This window comes from Zosterops lateralis (genome assembly GCF_965231275.1).
Source record: "Zosterops lateralis genome assembly, chromosome: 9".
Taxonomy (NCBI): Eukaryota; Metazoa; Chordata; class Aves; order Passeriformes; family Zosteropidae; genus Zosterops; species Zosterops lateralis.
Genome location: NC_139769.1, coordinates 11,669,448 through 11,684,829, shown reverse-complemented (window position 1 = coordinate 11,684,829; position 15,382 = coordinate 11,669,448). Strand labels below are relative to the sequence as shown.

At 41.7% G+C, this 15,382-nt stretch overlaps 1 protein-coding gene across 1 annotated transcript in view; it reads right to left on the bottom strand.

Annotated features, from left to right (window-relative positions):
* The window catches only part of ST6GALNAC5 (ST6 N-acetylgalactosaminide alpha-2,6-sialyltransferase 5), a 68,216-nt gene extending 59,996 nt beyond the window's left edge, over positions 1 to 8,220 (bottom strand). The window contains exons 1-2 of the mRNA XM_083867154.1: positions 8,047 to 8,220; positions 7,231 to 7,458 (exon numbers count right to left, since the gene is read on the bottom strand). Of these exons, the coding sequence (XP_083723280.1) occupies positions 7,231 to 7,458; positions 8,047 to 8,112 (294 nt within the window). The 5' untranslated portion in view covers positions 8,113 to 8,220. The remainder of the gene's footprint in view (positions 1 to 7,230; positions 7,459 to 8,046) is intronic.
* Positions 8,221 to 15,382: the final 7,162 nt, after the last annotated feature.

Genomic DNA, 15,382 nt, shown 5'->3' with positions numbered 1-15,382 from the left:
TCTGCTGCAAACAGACACTCTGAAGGCAGAAAGTTTCAGCCTTGACTTGTTCCCTCACTGCCTATGTGAGTTCTGTTTTTAACTCAATTTGGCTATTTTCAGAATGACAAGAGAGAACAATTAATAGCAGTTTTTGAACTGAAAATACTTGCTATTCCAGCTGACAGCAAACTTTAGTAGTTAACCTGGTCTTAGCACTTCAGGTTTTAACTATTAGAGGAAGAGCAATGACTAATGGAGATTGCTCAGGAATGAGGTGAACTGAGTGAGGTTAAAGACCGTGATGCTTCACTTCACCTTCAAAGTAGCTTTTGTGCTGTCACATCTGCTTATATCAGCACCAAACGACTGCTGATTTGATCATAATTGCCCTAATTAGAAGTTCAATTAATGCACTGAGTTCTTTGTATCATTGCCACCTCAGCATCAAGGATGTGCACACAGAGCGTTACTGAGCAATACAGGTTAAACCCAAAAGGAAGGTCACTGGGAAAAGGAAACTACCTGCAATCTACTGCTTTGAGGATATCACATAGTTAGGATGGCACTCAATATCCACTTATGCCCCAGGACAAGCAGAAAGGGAGAATTTAAGGACCTCTGTTGAGAGATATCCATCAGCTGTGAGACAAAATTACATTTCCTGTCATTGAAAATCTCATTTAGTTCAGACTTGCTTCCACCAAGGATTAAAAACCTTCAAAAGAACACTTTGTCTTCACAGGAAGATGAAAATAGCCTAAAATGCTCACAGTGAAAGATCATGTGAAAAAGAAGTGCACTATGTAGCAACTTTAAATGATTATCAAGTAAAATACACTTCAACACATGCTAAAAATACAAATGTGGTCATTGAAATTAACGCTGAAAGTGAAGAGAAAAAAATTAAGGTGCTTTGCATGAAAGAAACTTCACCAGCAGATAAAGTTTCACCAATTCCCTGCCTGAAAGTATTTTGCAAATCCATTGAATTAAGAATTTTGTATGTTGACAAAAGAAGATAGGTAAGCAGATGAGGGAAACAGGCAGCACCCACCCATATATCAAAATATTATGTGTATGATATTCATAAAATGGAAAAGAGCATATTTACTAATTCTTCACCTTTCACAAATCAAGACAATTTGTGAAAAATTCATATAATCCGGAATCTGTCAAAAAAAAAAGTGCAAAAATCTTCATGTTTCTGTAGTTTTTCTTCTACAAACAAAAAAAAAGAAGAAAAAAAACTACAAGAAAATAAACCAACTTTGTCTTGGTAAGTTGCAAACATAAGATAACGTATCATGACCAATATATGGTATCAGATATTGTGATGAGATGTGACTTTTTTAAAATGTGAGAAAATTAAAACACAATTCTGCATCAACTGTCGACCTGACTACATACTATTTATGTTTGTTCTGAAATAAATCATCAATATCTTGTGATACAGACTCTGAAATAATCTTTTTTTGCTTCAGTTTCTATGAAAGAATATGGCTATATCACATAATGTCACAAATGACATAGGGCAAGATCTTCACCTGGTATAAACTCCAAAACTTTCTTTTCTTTTCACTATTATAACAATGCTTGTCTCTCCTTTATCTTCCCAATCACCAGGAAACGATCAGAACATGGCTAATTTGTGCTTGGGTAGGTTTTTATCCATCACACTACATTAATATACATGAACAACATCATGCACTAGACACACATCAAGCATCTTTCACTTTTCAGGGACATTTCAGTATTTAATAGCACCTGTGCTCTTTTGAGACGACTTTTTAAACAACAGATCCTGACCTCTGCCTGGACTCACTACCCCTGCTAGTTAGAGCTCATTTTTAACAGCACTTGCTTTAGAAAGAATTAGGCGATACAGTATTAACTGTAAAATATTACTTTCTCTTATTATCCTAGCTAACACTTCTCTCTCAAGCACACACTAGAATCAGAATTCTACAAAATATGTGTCCAACTACAGAACACAGCCTTTTTCATAAAATAAATGTATAAACTGCACAGCACCTGATATCTACATGTAAACATTTAAAAATACTTCAAGATATTCTAAGTAGAAGCAGTGCCCTACTAGAACTACTGGTTTCTTGCAGACATGCCAAGCAATATGGAAAACAGGAAAATGTACCATAATTTGCTGTCATTGCTGGGGGCTCTGTATTGCCCTGTGTGAGCAGCAAGTGCACACAGAAACTGCTAAAAATTTTTGACAAGAATCATCAAAATGAATGTTAGCCTGAAAAAGCACACTCCTGTAGTAGCTCAAAAGTAAGCAATTGTAAAGCACAGCATAGTCATTATTCTAAAGCTGGGTATATTTGGAAAAACAATTGTCTCTGCTCTCTGTGTGTGGATATTCAGTTACATTCCCTGACTGTCATGGTATTTTTTTTTTTTTTAAGATGCCAACTTTATAAGGATTTAAATAAACCTACAGTTTATCAGTGGTAGGTAACTATGGTACCTAAAAACATAAAAAGCCAGGAAGCCAAGAGAGCACTGAGCAAAGGGCATTTTGGACTCCCACCTTGCCTAGGTCTCTGACAGATGGAAGTGTCCCCAACAAGGTTATTCTAGAATAAAGTCTCCCCCTTGTGGATCTCTCACATAATAAAAACTCCATCAAATCCTTAATTGCATAATAAAGTTTGTGTTCTTTTCTTTGCAGGTAAGAATTTCAGGGGCAAATAGGAAAATGTAATGAAATTATGGTACGTGGTTTACTTAATTCTGTGGGCTTGATTCCACCTCAGGCAAGACAAGCTGTTTTGCTGTAAGATACATTATGGTTCTGTGATAAATTCATTTAAAAAACACTAAAACCTTCAAAATAATTTGATTCCTTCTCATCTCTATGCTTAGTTATGAAGGCGGTTTAGTGAAGCCCTCCAAACCATCAATGGCTTAATGAGGTAAAAATTCAAATTCCAAACTCATTTGACTTAATAATTACTAAAAATAATATAAAAATGGCAAGCTTCCAACCTGGGATTAAATGCACAAAGTTTACTATCCCGAAAAAATAGTTTCACCCAAGAGCAACGTTTTGCAACTCAGAGATTAAAGAGCTATAGCAGCACTATTTGCAGAAATACTCTTCCTCAAACACTTCATTAACTACACTATTCTGTGATCTGCATTAATTTAGAGGGATCACCAAGATTTCTTTGCATATGATAATTCACATTATCATAAATTAAGAAATCATTGTGATCACATAAATTGTCATGTTGATCTCAATTCTCTCTTAAGGTATTTAAAAGTGCTTCTAACAAATCATACATTTTGACTGTAGGATTGATTTTATTTTTTTTTATTTTCTAAGAAACAAAATTCTCTATGGCTTGAAATATTATTCAATTACATACATGACAAACTCATATTTTATTTGCAGCACCAACTGTTGAGTCAATACTGGGTAAAAAGCTTTTGAACTATCCAGAGACATGTTCTCACATTCATTTCAGAATTGTAATATAACGGTTAAATATTTATTTCTTGCAAGTTCTGGAATAGTGCTGGGTTTCCTACTTTCATTAACATTCTCTTATTTGTATGCAGTAATTGCTTTAAAAATATTAGCATTGTAATTTCTTCCTAGCACTATGATAAATCAACAGAAAGGCTTATCCCCATGCCTCCCTAGAGAAGAGCACAATTCTGCTTCCCTCAATGCCAGTGACAAAACCTCTTTAATTTCAGGATAACACTCAAAGAGTTCATGAAAGATTTCACTTTGACAGTGTAGGACTCTTGTCCTTTCTAGCTGCCGAGCAGAGGCAGTAGCTAAGCAGTGCTACACTCAACGTGCCTCTGTAGGAAGCAACAGCTCCTCGAAGTAGAAGCCGCCACTTCTTCACTTTGTTTCAGTCCTTGACCTCGCAATAACAACTATCAGCAAACCATATTTTCTGTTCAAAAAGTGAGATTTTTTTTAGGGTACAACATCTGGCGATTGTGAACAGAAAGAGGTATTATTTATTAATTTCAAACATCCATCAACAACGTCTGTCAACTGTTGCTACTCTGGGACATGCAGAGGTGAAATGACAAGAATTCACTTGCATCTCTGAATCCACAGCATTTCTGATTTCTTTTGTTTCAAGAATTCAGCTCAACAAAAATTAAGTACGCACTGCTAAACTGTGAAGGGCTACTAAAGTTCAGGGGTTCTGATCTCTGATGCTTGACTCATGGAAAAATGGGCTTGCAGAAACAACCAAGGCAAAGACTAGAAACTCCTGCAAAAAACCTCTTCAACCCAGTAAAAAAAGACATATTTTACTGTATTCTCAGAGACTGCCTGCTTATCTTGACAGTATGGATGAGGAACTACAATTCTTCCTGAATATAAAATAAAAGGAGAAAAATAATTGGTAGTTACAATATTGCAGGCTATATTTCAAAATCATTGTTACTTAATACTAAGTGCCCAGATTTTCTGGCAAATAGTCTCCATACATGATCATCCTGCACTACTAAATGAGCTGTACTGCTAGTAGTGACAGACATTTGTAATACATGATATTTCACAATGAGGACAATTGTTAAATTTTATCCCTGAAGAGAAACATCTTTACTACCATATACTTAGCTCGTGTGTCAATACTCACATTGTGATTACGAATTAATAACTTCAGTACCTGTCATATAGCTTCTACATATATGTGCATATTTACTCTCATTAAATGCACCAGAATGGGTACAACACCATGAACATGAAAGATTTTTCTGTTAAAGCAAATTATGGGATCCAGAAACAAGCACAAGAATGATCCAGACATTCAGTCTACTGCTACCTGTCATTCATGCATGAACACATACCAAGGATGAATTTTGTATAATGGTCATTCAGCTTCAGGTCATTCAACCTGACAGACAATTCCAAGATTCTATATGGGAAATTAAAGAAGCCATACTGTGAAAAATCTACCACTCATTGTCATTTCCCACCATCACCTCTGTGCTATCAAAATAACATGTACCATTGCTGAACTCATTCCTGCCTTACCTTTGCATGCCTGTTGTCCTAAATAACAGACACTTCTCATCTCCTTCCAGACCTCCCTGTCTCTTCAAACATCATGTCCTTTTCACAGCTACAGAATTTTACCTTGCTCTCTTCTTGCAGCTCTCTTCACATTCCTTAAAACTTCCCCAATTTCCTCACTTCACTAGCTATTCAAGCTGTCTTCTCTGCAGTTTCCAACGTCCCACCCAAAACCACACGTTCTCTGAACATCTCACCATTCCTCAGTTCTTGCTCTCTCCCTCTTCTCACCATCACCAACCCTACATCCTTCTTTTTCTAAACCATGAATTTGTGTGATTTTTTGCACTCTCCATTTTTTATTACACGTGAAACCCATGTATTCTGGGATTGTAAATCCATTACAAGTACATGGACTACCAAATTAAATTACAAAAATGAATACTTTATTAAGAGACAAAGCCTCTTTCTCCCCAGTCTCCTTATGGTAACACAGTGTCCTCACTGCTCTGTATACCACAGTGGCACAGCTCTCTGCATCATCTCGTGTGCATTAAAATAAGACAAAGCAAGCTGGGAACACAGCAGGGATTGCACAATATTCTTTTGGACCCACAGAAGTTAGGTGGAAAAGTTATTAAACCTTCAGCAGATTATTTCTGTGAGGCATGAGTTGTGTGAAAAGAAATTCAGAATTGGAGTGTCTGTGGGGTTTGGGCCATATTACTATATATCAAAAAGCCAAAGGATCATCTTTCTCCAGAACACAGGGAAACATTTAAATTACCCTGGAAAAAAAACAGAATGATGATTTAAACTATGACTGTTAATGAGGGCTGTTTATGAGTCTGGAGAAACCAATGTGAGGTATTATCAGAATCAGAAGGCTACTCACACATGCATCCCAAAAACCCCACAGGTGCCTTTTCAGTTACTGCTGCATATAAAAACCATGTGCACATATACCTACACCTATCACTACAGTCATGTTCAAGAAGAACAAAAGAATTACAAGAGTACACGTCAGACAGTAGGAAGCCCATGGCCAAACTTGCTTTTTCTATATATATTGCATTTGAGAATTTCCAGGAGAACCATGTAAGAAAGCAAATAAAGCCTACAAGGCACCATCATGTGCTATTTTTCTGTGCTAAGAGGCCTGCAGATAACTCTTGCATAGAAAGTTATGCCAGAAGGAACAATAAAAATCTCTGTATATCAAAGTCACTAGTCTTCACACAGTACCTCTAAACTGAGCCCAGTAACTTGTTTGACAACACATCTTTCAGAAGGCTGTCAGTCTGGATGTGAAAACATAAGAAAGTTGTTAATCTTCATTTCTCTTGCTTATTTTTTAAAGTAAATTTTTACTGCAAGATGTGTATGCACGGAACAGTATCTGAGGTTTTGGAAGAGGAAGACCTTGGAATTTCCAGGTGAAAGCAGCAAACCAAACACCAAACAAAAAGCAGAAAAATCTGCCTTCTGAGAAAATTACTGAAGCTTGAGTACCTCTTTGGCATGGATGTGCCACCTTGCTCACTATATGTCACTGTATCTGTCCTGTGAGCTATCAAAGCTTAGTCTGCCTATCCCTGATAAACGAGTATTACAGTTTGACAATACAGCCTGGTAATTCCTCTGTCAAGGGGAGGGACATCATTTTGTTCACCATTAAAGTGCCCCAAATTTCAAGAATGGAAACTACGAGTGACAACTTCTGCTTCCCAGAAGGGGGATGAAAAGGTCATTTGTGCAGACTTTTTTTTTTCTTTCCTATGACAAAATCAGCTAAGAATAAACACCTACCTATTGACTTTGCCCTCCAGTAAATAAACCTCATTCTTTAACCCTCACTAGCATCATCATAAACGTACATTTGTACTGTACCTAGAGCACACAACATTAGAAACAAAACACTTCACCCTCCCTCCCCTCCTTCATGCAAGGGAGAAGAGAAGCAGCGCTGCACAAATGCCCAACGGGGCTGGAGCCCGGCTCTGACCCGGTAATTCCTGCCCTCGGGCCGGGCCCGACGGCGCCCGGAGGCCGCTTAAGGCAACCCCGACAGCGGGGCAGGCGGGGCACCCCGGGCCCGCCGAGGGGCATCGCGGGGGGGCAGGAGGGAGAGCTCGGCGGGTTCCGAGTCGGTGCCCCCGAGGGAGGCGGGGGCAGCGCGGGGTCCCGGTGCCCCGGGGCGGGAGAGAGCGGCGGTCCCGCGGCCGGCGGCTCACCTTGTGCTCCAGGACGCTGATGTAGCCCTCCAGGAGGCCGGCCCCGACGGGCAGGGCCGGGTGGCGCTGGCCGCGCTCCGGAGGGCGGCTGGGCACCGCCGCCACCTGCTGCTGCTGCTGCCGCCGCCGCGGCTCCGAGCGGCCCCCGCCGATGCCGATGCCGCCGTACATGAGCAACAAGCTGGTGCACATGGTGGTGAGCGCCAGGCAGACGGCCAGCCCGTGGCGCTGCGGGGGGCAGAGACACAGCCGGCTCAGCGGGCTCCCCCCGCCGCGGGCCCGCCGCTCCCCCGCAAGTTTCCCCCACCGCACACCCGGCACAAGTGCGAGGAGAGAACTGGGGAAGCCCCTCCGTCCTCCCCCTGCCCCCTCGCCAGCCCGCTCCCGTGCCTCCCTCCCTCTCCCCCAGCCCTCCATCCTCGCCTCCTCTCCCCTCCGTGCGCCGGCCACCCGCGCCCCCTTCCCGTGCCGCCGTCCCTCTCTGGGCACCTCATTCCTGCATTTTAACCAGTGTTGGGCACCGTAGCGCTTCCCCCGCCCAGCCACCTCCAGCCTCGTCCTTTGAGCAGATCGCTGTTCTGTACGCTCCTTAAAACGCACACACACAAAACCCCCAAACCGCGAGCAACACGAATAAAAGAAAGCAGGCGGAAAGTTCTTGGCCGCCGCCACCGAGGTTTGGCGGCCTCGGCGCGGTCCCGGAGAGCGGCCCGGGGAAGGCTGGAGCGTGTGCGGGGCGCCCGGGGCAGCGCCGCTCCCCCGCTCTCCTCCCGCCGCCGCCGGGGCCGGGATGAGCCGTGCCGACAATGCACTCACCATCAGGGTCTTCATCTTGTGCGCCTCCCGGCCGCCGGCCCTCCCGCTCCCCGCTAGGCTCGGCATGGCGGGGAAGCCGCAGACATGGCTCGGCCGGGGAAGCGCCGCCGTGGCGGGGATTAGGGGGGAATTACACCCGGCCGGACCCTCGGAGCCTGCCAGAGCCGGGTCCTCGGCTGCCCCGCCCGCCTCCGCCCCCGCCCCCGCCTCCCGCTGCCGGCGCAGCGGCGACTTCAGGGCAGGTGGAAGTTTAACTTCTGCCTCCCTCCCCTCCCCTCCCCTCCCCGCCCGCTCGGGCGCTGCTCCGCTGGCGAGACCACGGCGCGGGGAGGCGGCACCGGCGGGATCGCACCGGGCTCCGGGCAGAACCGGGCGGGCTCCGGGCGGGCTCCGGGCAGAACCGGGCGGCACCGGGAGGGCACTCGGCGCCTCTCCGGCCGCGGGCGAGGAGGACCAGGGCAGGAGCTCCTTCCCTTCCTCCTCCTCTCTGCCCAGGCCTCTGTCCTGCTTGTGGTGCCAGGGCACGACCTTCACCTCACATTATTTGTGTTTTTCCCTAGCGGAGAATTTCTCCTTCTCCCCCCGCTGCCGGGGTTTCCCGGAGCTGGCAGCGATCAGGGAATACTTTAAATTCACGTTAGTAAAAAAATCGACGCCCTCAACTCCTTGTGCGGCGCTGACAATACCCCTCACACAATCTTGCCTAAGCTCTAACAACCGGCTTCAAAGCCTTTTGACAGAAGCTTTCTTCGTCTTATAAATCAAACCTCACAGCCTTGCTCCCCATGCCATCTCTCTGGTTTCTGAAGGCGGACATTTTCCCACTCTCACAAGCAGCCTTCTAAAGTTTTATTCTTTCTTTGTGTTAATAGTGTACGGTTTAGTTGTGAAAACTTTATCAGACCTGAGATTACATAGATCTTTTGCTGTGGGAATTCCACGTTTATAGATGTGCCCCTTCTAAACAAGCAATTCTTAGGGTTGATCTCTTCCAAAGTTATTAGACTGACAGCATTAAAAAAAAATAAAAATCTATCTCCTAATCATGGAGTTATTTCACTTGGAACTACTCCTCGAAATAGTAGCTCTAATATATGGCTTCACATCTAACCTACAGCTATGTAGTATTAAAAATTACATTAAGGAGAAAACTATCAGCAGGGTAACTCAACCATGGTCACAATAGCACCTTTCTCAAGGCTGGAATTGTCATTGAAATACATTTTTTTTAATCTTTTTTAATTCATTGGAGGACTAACAGTGAAACAAATGCCATCTCTAGCATGGGCACAGCGTGCTGCAATTAGTGCCATTTAGAAGGGAAAGGGAAACATGAAGGTGTGGTTCACCAGCGGGTAAGGCAGTAAACACCTTTGTCATTTCACAGAAGATGCCAGTCGCACACACACTTGCTGTTTTATGCAGTTTGTAGGGTTGGTTTCAACAGGACCAGTTGTTCAGACAAACAGAGCAATGTAAGAAGAATCTTATCAGGTCTTGGTAATTCTTTATTATGTGGTTGCACTTGACACTCAAATTAGTGAAACAAAGGGCCAACTTGATGAATCATTGAAAGCAAATTATCTGTGGCTCTCCAAGGCTTTCTATAAGAGACTACAAAAGGCAGCTCATGCATTTTACAGTGCTGTTTCTCAACTACTAGCAAGCAGGTTGCTGGTGACTGACCTTTCTGAGCCTTTTATATATATTTTGCCGTGCCAAAGTGAAGCATCATTTTTATGATTTAGGCTCATGGCTGTATGTAGGACATCTGTTACACAGTATGTCTGACCAAATTCATTAAACTTATGGGGTTTGGTAGAATAGGCTGATTTAAAAATCTACTGATAAAGGAGACAAACTAAATTTTCTAATTTAATGCTTGACTTGAATAATGTCCAGCTTTCTGCTTGTCAAGTATTTAATTAGATTGCCATTTTGGTCATAGACCGTATTCTTGGCAGTCAAATGCTCACTGAAACAAATACAGTAGTGTAATGTAAATCCTACAGAGGTTTTTTTTGTAAGCACAGGAACTTTAAAAATGATCTGGAAAACAGCCCAGCTATTTAATTTAATTTTAAATTCCTATGAACTAATAGTTCTAGCTATCTGGAGGTTTGGGGTTTTTAACTCTATTGGAATCTGCATACATGTAAATATGAATCTGTATACCCAATAGCTAGATTTGCAAGGAGAAGAGCATAGGCTGCATTTACGAGCATTTAATCAACTTGGAAATTAGTCAATATAGAAAACTTCTTAAAGTCCATTTGACTTTCTGCTTAAACCAATTTATTTTCTATATGCAAGGGATAATGAACAATCCATGCATTTCTCATCCTCAGAGCTGGGGGTAAAGACAGATTAAAACATAAACAGCTGCTTTCCCTAGCCCAGGAGAAAAAGTGGCAGAGTGGTAGTAGGGCTTTTCAACCAAGTCTGACTGAGCTTTTCGTCTGCATGGAATGGTCTGAGTTGTCTCCTCTTCAAATTTTCTCTTCCCATTTTCATCTTGTAGCTACAGGCTGACAAAATAGCCATATGGAATAAAAATCTGCTTGTGGCAACTTCAGGAGGACCTAAGATGCTAATGACAACATAAAAATCTATGCAGAGTGAGGAAACTGTGTAAGAAGTGGTGCAGAGAGACAAGCCCCTCAAAACTGACAATGGACTTGGAGCAATAGAGCTCTGTCACTAATTCTTAAATAAAACTGCTCAAATGGCAAATTCCTCTGAGATGTCTGGATGTATGAAATAACTACCTTTTTATAATGCATTTTAGCCCATTTTCATATTTCAGAGATTTCCTTACATAGATATAAAGTAACCCTTTCAAGCTATGGCTGATTTCTCATGAAGTTCATATAGAGATTATATAGCATAATTTACACTTTAATATTATGCACAATTATAAACATACTTTCCACATGATGGTTGGCCTGCAATGAGTACCCAAGTGGAGGGGCCTCTATGCCAGTGCACCTCAGCAACTGATAGCCAAACTATTCAGTGGAATTTGGGATGAGGGCAATGGTTGGTGTTTCTGTTGATGACCAGATATTGTTTTCCCTAAGTGCACTGTCTACTACCTACTATCTTGCTGTCCCTGTCTCCTTTCCACGATGACTGGAGGCAGGGTGTTTGCACATGCAGTCTGTACACAGAATGCCTCTAAACTGGAAGCTGCAGCTACCCTTCAGCCTTGTCACCTCTCCAGAACAAAAGCGCAGACAGTCTTAAATGTTTAATTATTTTGTGATGCATTGATGACAGTGTGGCTCCTTTGCTAAAAAAAAAAAAAAAAAAAAAAAAAAAAAAAAAAAAATTAGAGAACTAAAAAGAATAAGAAAAAGAAAGTTTTTGTTTTTCTATTACCCTTCACAAAAGAGTGAGAAGAAAAGGGATCTGGTGTGATATAAGTAGTTAAACTCTAGGTGAGTTCTGCATGTCACTCTGCAGGAGTGCTGAAAGCACTTAAATACATTCCTATCACACTATGTGTATAAAGGTGTTTTTCAGAAAAATATTGGTGATAGAAGTGCTTAAAATAGATTGGAGGGGAGAAGTTAACTGTATCGGGACCACGTTGATATCCTTATGCCTTTGAAATGCAGAATCTGAGTTACTATGATTCAATAGATGGAAAACATGAGAAAATATTTGTCAAATATTTAAAATTAATCTAAAAGTGACTCCTGGTAAGTTGCATCATTTTGACATTTCCATTATATTCTGTGGTCTGTGAAGCCCTGGATCTGTTTCCTCAGGAGCTGGGCCTCCTGGCCCTGCTGAAATAAACTCCTACAGCCATTTTATCAGTCTCTGCTTGCTGGGGCAAGACGCTCACTTGGAAATATAAAGCTCCCACTTCTGCAGCCTCATGAGGTTTGACTTTAAACCATGATCACTAGCATAGAACAGAATATTGCTTGTCCTGGGCCTGCAGCCAGTGACATTTGGGAGGATGGCTGGGAGTGCCACATTTCAGAGGAAAGAAGCAAGATCTTTTTGACTGACTACCTAGAAAAGCGAGACTAAAGGTGCTAAGGAGGTTGGAATATGATGGGAGTTTATGTGGATTAATGGACAGCAGGGCAGTCAAAGGCATATAGAAATGAAATATATCACACTGATATCACCTCCATGTGTTGTTTTATTATTTATGTATATATAAAATTTTAACCTCTTTTTCCTGAGAGAAAGGGCTGCATTTTTGCCTTGCAACACAACCAATGGAAAACATTCAGCAGCCAGCAAAGTAATGAGCCTACACTATAGATTTTTCAAACTGCCCAGTGATTCATGAAATGCTTCTCAAAACTGGAAATATGCATTGAGGATTGGTCAAAAAAGGTAGAAACAATATTATAGATCAGTCAATACTGCCTCTCCTTTTATGAAAGCAGGCTGCCTTTGAACTTCTGACAGAAGCAAACAGTGATAGATGCATAAAAAAATGAAATATTGCATGGAAATAGAAGTGCAAATGAAAACAGGGGGTTGAAATAGTGAGATAAGATCTGCTGAATCTGCTGGTTTTTCCTTCTTATTTCTTTGTTTTCTCCCCAATCTAAATAAAGGTATTGGGTGTTTCAGAAACAAAGTCTAGCTCAACTGAACTGACTCATCTGCTTTAAAACCACACATGAAACACTGTGCTTCATTCTAATCACTTTAGAAATTAAACAAGACATATCCTGGAATAGAAAATGCATTCAAAATTCCTCATCCAAAGTCAGAAACTTTGAAGATTAAGAAATTAGCACAGGCGGCTTGCGATGGAGTTTACCCAGTACCACTTGTGGAAATAAAACAGGCATGACCAGGAACCCTTCATGGCCTTTTGTTTAACCATTCACTACTAAAACAAGAGAAGGAAGGCATATATTCTAGCTATAAACAGAGCACAAATTTAACACATGGACAAAAGCAACTCAGGACATCATTACTATGATTTGGTGAGAGACTGGAAAAGTTTAAATATGGGGTATCTTTGCTGTAATATACAAGACCTTGAGAGGATCCTCAGTGGCTCAGTTTTCAGTCTACGTATGTTTGTTCCTTTAGAGAGAAAAACTACACAAACAAGAAGTCAAAGTGTTAAATGAAACAGAATTTCTAAACTTAAAAAGAAAAACTTACCAAGCAAATATCAGACATGAAGCATTAGAGCAAAAAAGGAAGCAAAGAAGGATAAGTGCTTCTTATGGATTGGTTTGCAGTTCTTTATGTATTATTAGAAAGTCGATAGAAAACTCTCATGCTATTTCTAACACAAACACAAATATCACTTATGATGACAGGCTGAACAACAACTGTGGCAACAAGAGGATCCACTAGCATCCAACTGAAAAGGCACAGTCATAGAATCAAGTAAAGTCCTTCAGTGACCAAGCTGTACATACCTTATGTTGGTAATAGCTACTGTTCTTATCTACAGGTTTGGAGGAATAATTTTTCACTATTCCCATAGTATATCACTATATATGCATGTGTGTAAAATCAGAGCAATAAGTCTGTTAATGTACAGTGTGAGAGTAGCTTGTCATAGCTCAGCAATTTCATGCTTGAGTCATGTGTGCTCCTGAAATTATGTAGTGTCCAACTTTGTAATGTACAAAAGTCTTCCATTTCCCCAGCATAGTCCAGAGACAGATACATAAATAAAATCTTGGGGGGCTCACCATACTGCTGAGAGGTCCTGAGTACTCTTGTTTCCCAAGGAAGCTGAAAGAGATGCAAGAAGGATCTCTGCATTCAGGTGAGCTGCCTGTTAAGACAGTGTTGGTTCTGGCCATTTGCAGAGCCAGATGGGGACAGACCTCTGCTACCAGACACCCGAGATCTCAGGCTGGGGTCAGTCATTTGAAAGGTATGGAGATGGTGACCATGTTTATGCAGCTTACTTGGTTAATTGCAATTGGACATGGAATCTAAACCTACAAGAGAGTACAGAGCAGCTACAAAATTATTTCCTGTGTCCAAATCAGGTCCTGCAAACCACCCTTCTCTCAAGGGTGTCTCAAGAGAAGACAACTTGTCTAGCCAGGCTAAAGGAGTATTGTAGGAACTGGCCTGAAACAGTGGGAGAGTTTCTTCACTGCAATAGATACCTAAGTGGATGCTTGAAACCAGCTGCTGAAACAGATGGATTGTTTTCCTTTACAACGTGCTGTGTCCTTGTTTAAACATTTCTGCCATATTATGGATATTTGTCACTCTAAAACAAATACAGAAAACAAGCCTTCTCTGTTCCATACAGGGTAGATATCTTGGGTGTCTACTGGCATCCTTAAATCATGGATTAGAGCAAATCCATGGCTACATACACTCATTTTTCTTTCTAACACTTCAGGGCAGAGGACCAAGTTCAGCTCAGCTGCAGAGTTGGATCCAACATTTCCTGCAGCAGCTGTACCCTTCTTTCTTTGAATTGCTAATAATACATGATATCACATCCCCTAGCCTTTGTCATCCCCACCTGCCTCATGGTTTTTATTCAAGTGACAGAACTTTAAAGAATCCTGTACTTTTCCCAGTGATGAATTTTTTTTTTCAAGGTGATGATTATATGTCTGTCCTCTCCCATAAGCTACAGGGCCAGGAACATACGAACTGGAGTTTTGCCACAGTACTTTTACTGCCATCTGATTATTTCCTTGGTGGGAATTGCATTTGGCCTCAAACACTCATATTTATCTATTAATTTTATTTTTCCTTTTTGCTTACAGTTGATTTTATTTTAGATGGAATTAATTTGATGTATTTTCTGTTACAATAGTTTTGCATGGTATTTAATTTTGTTTGTTACCAAAAGCCCCCAAATTCCATAACGTTTGTTCAGTTTTTCATGTGCCTGGTACTTGAAACGTGAAGCTGAGCTCTGTAGAGCATGTGCTGTTTCTATCCTGACTTCAAATAAATGAGGCCTCAGGCCATTTATGGTTTAGACCATAAATTCAGATGTCAAAGGAACAGGTGGTAACGTGACACAAGCTGTTCTTGCTCATTGTATGAGCTTCCTCTCCTCATCTCCTACCACTCCATCTCTGTCACAATCCCGAGTCACTCTCCAGCAATGGTTCCTCCACTTTGGCGGTTCAGTTTCTGTCCATTGATGGATGAGAGCTTCTCTGCTTCTGAGCAATATCAGTCTGGAAAACACGGAGCTTGGAATGTGAAAACACGTCTCTTCTGGCACATTAACTCAGGCACAGAACCACATCACTGCAACTAAAGGCTTCTGGGATAAAGCTGGCTCACACCACCCAGTCTGGAGCCTGTGCAGAGGAGCTCTGCTCCATCTGCACATCAGCTCCAACTCATGAGC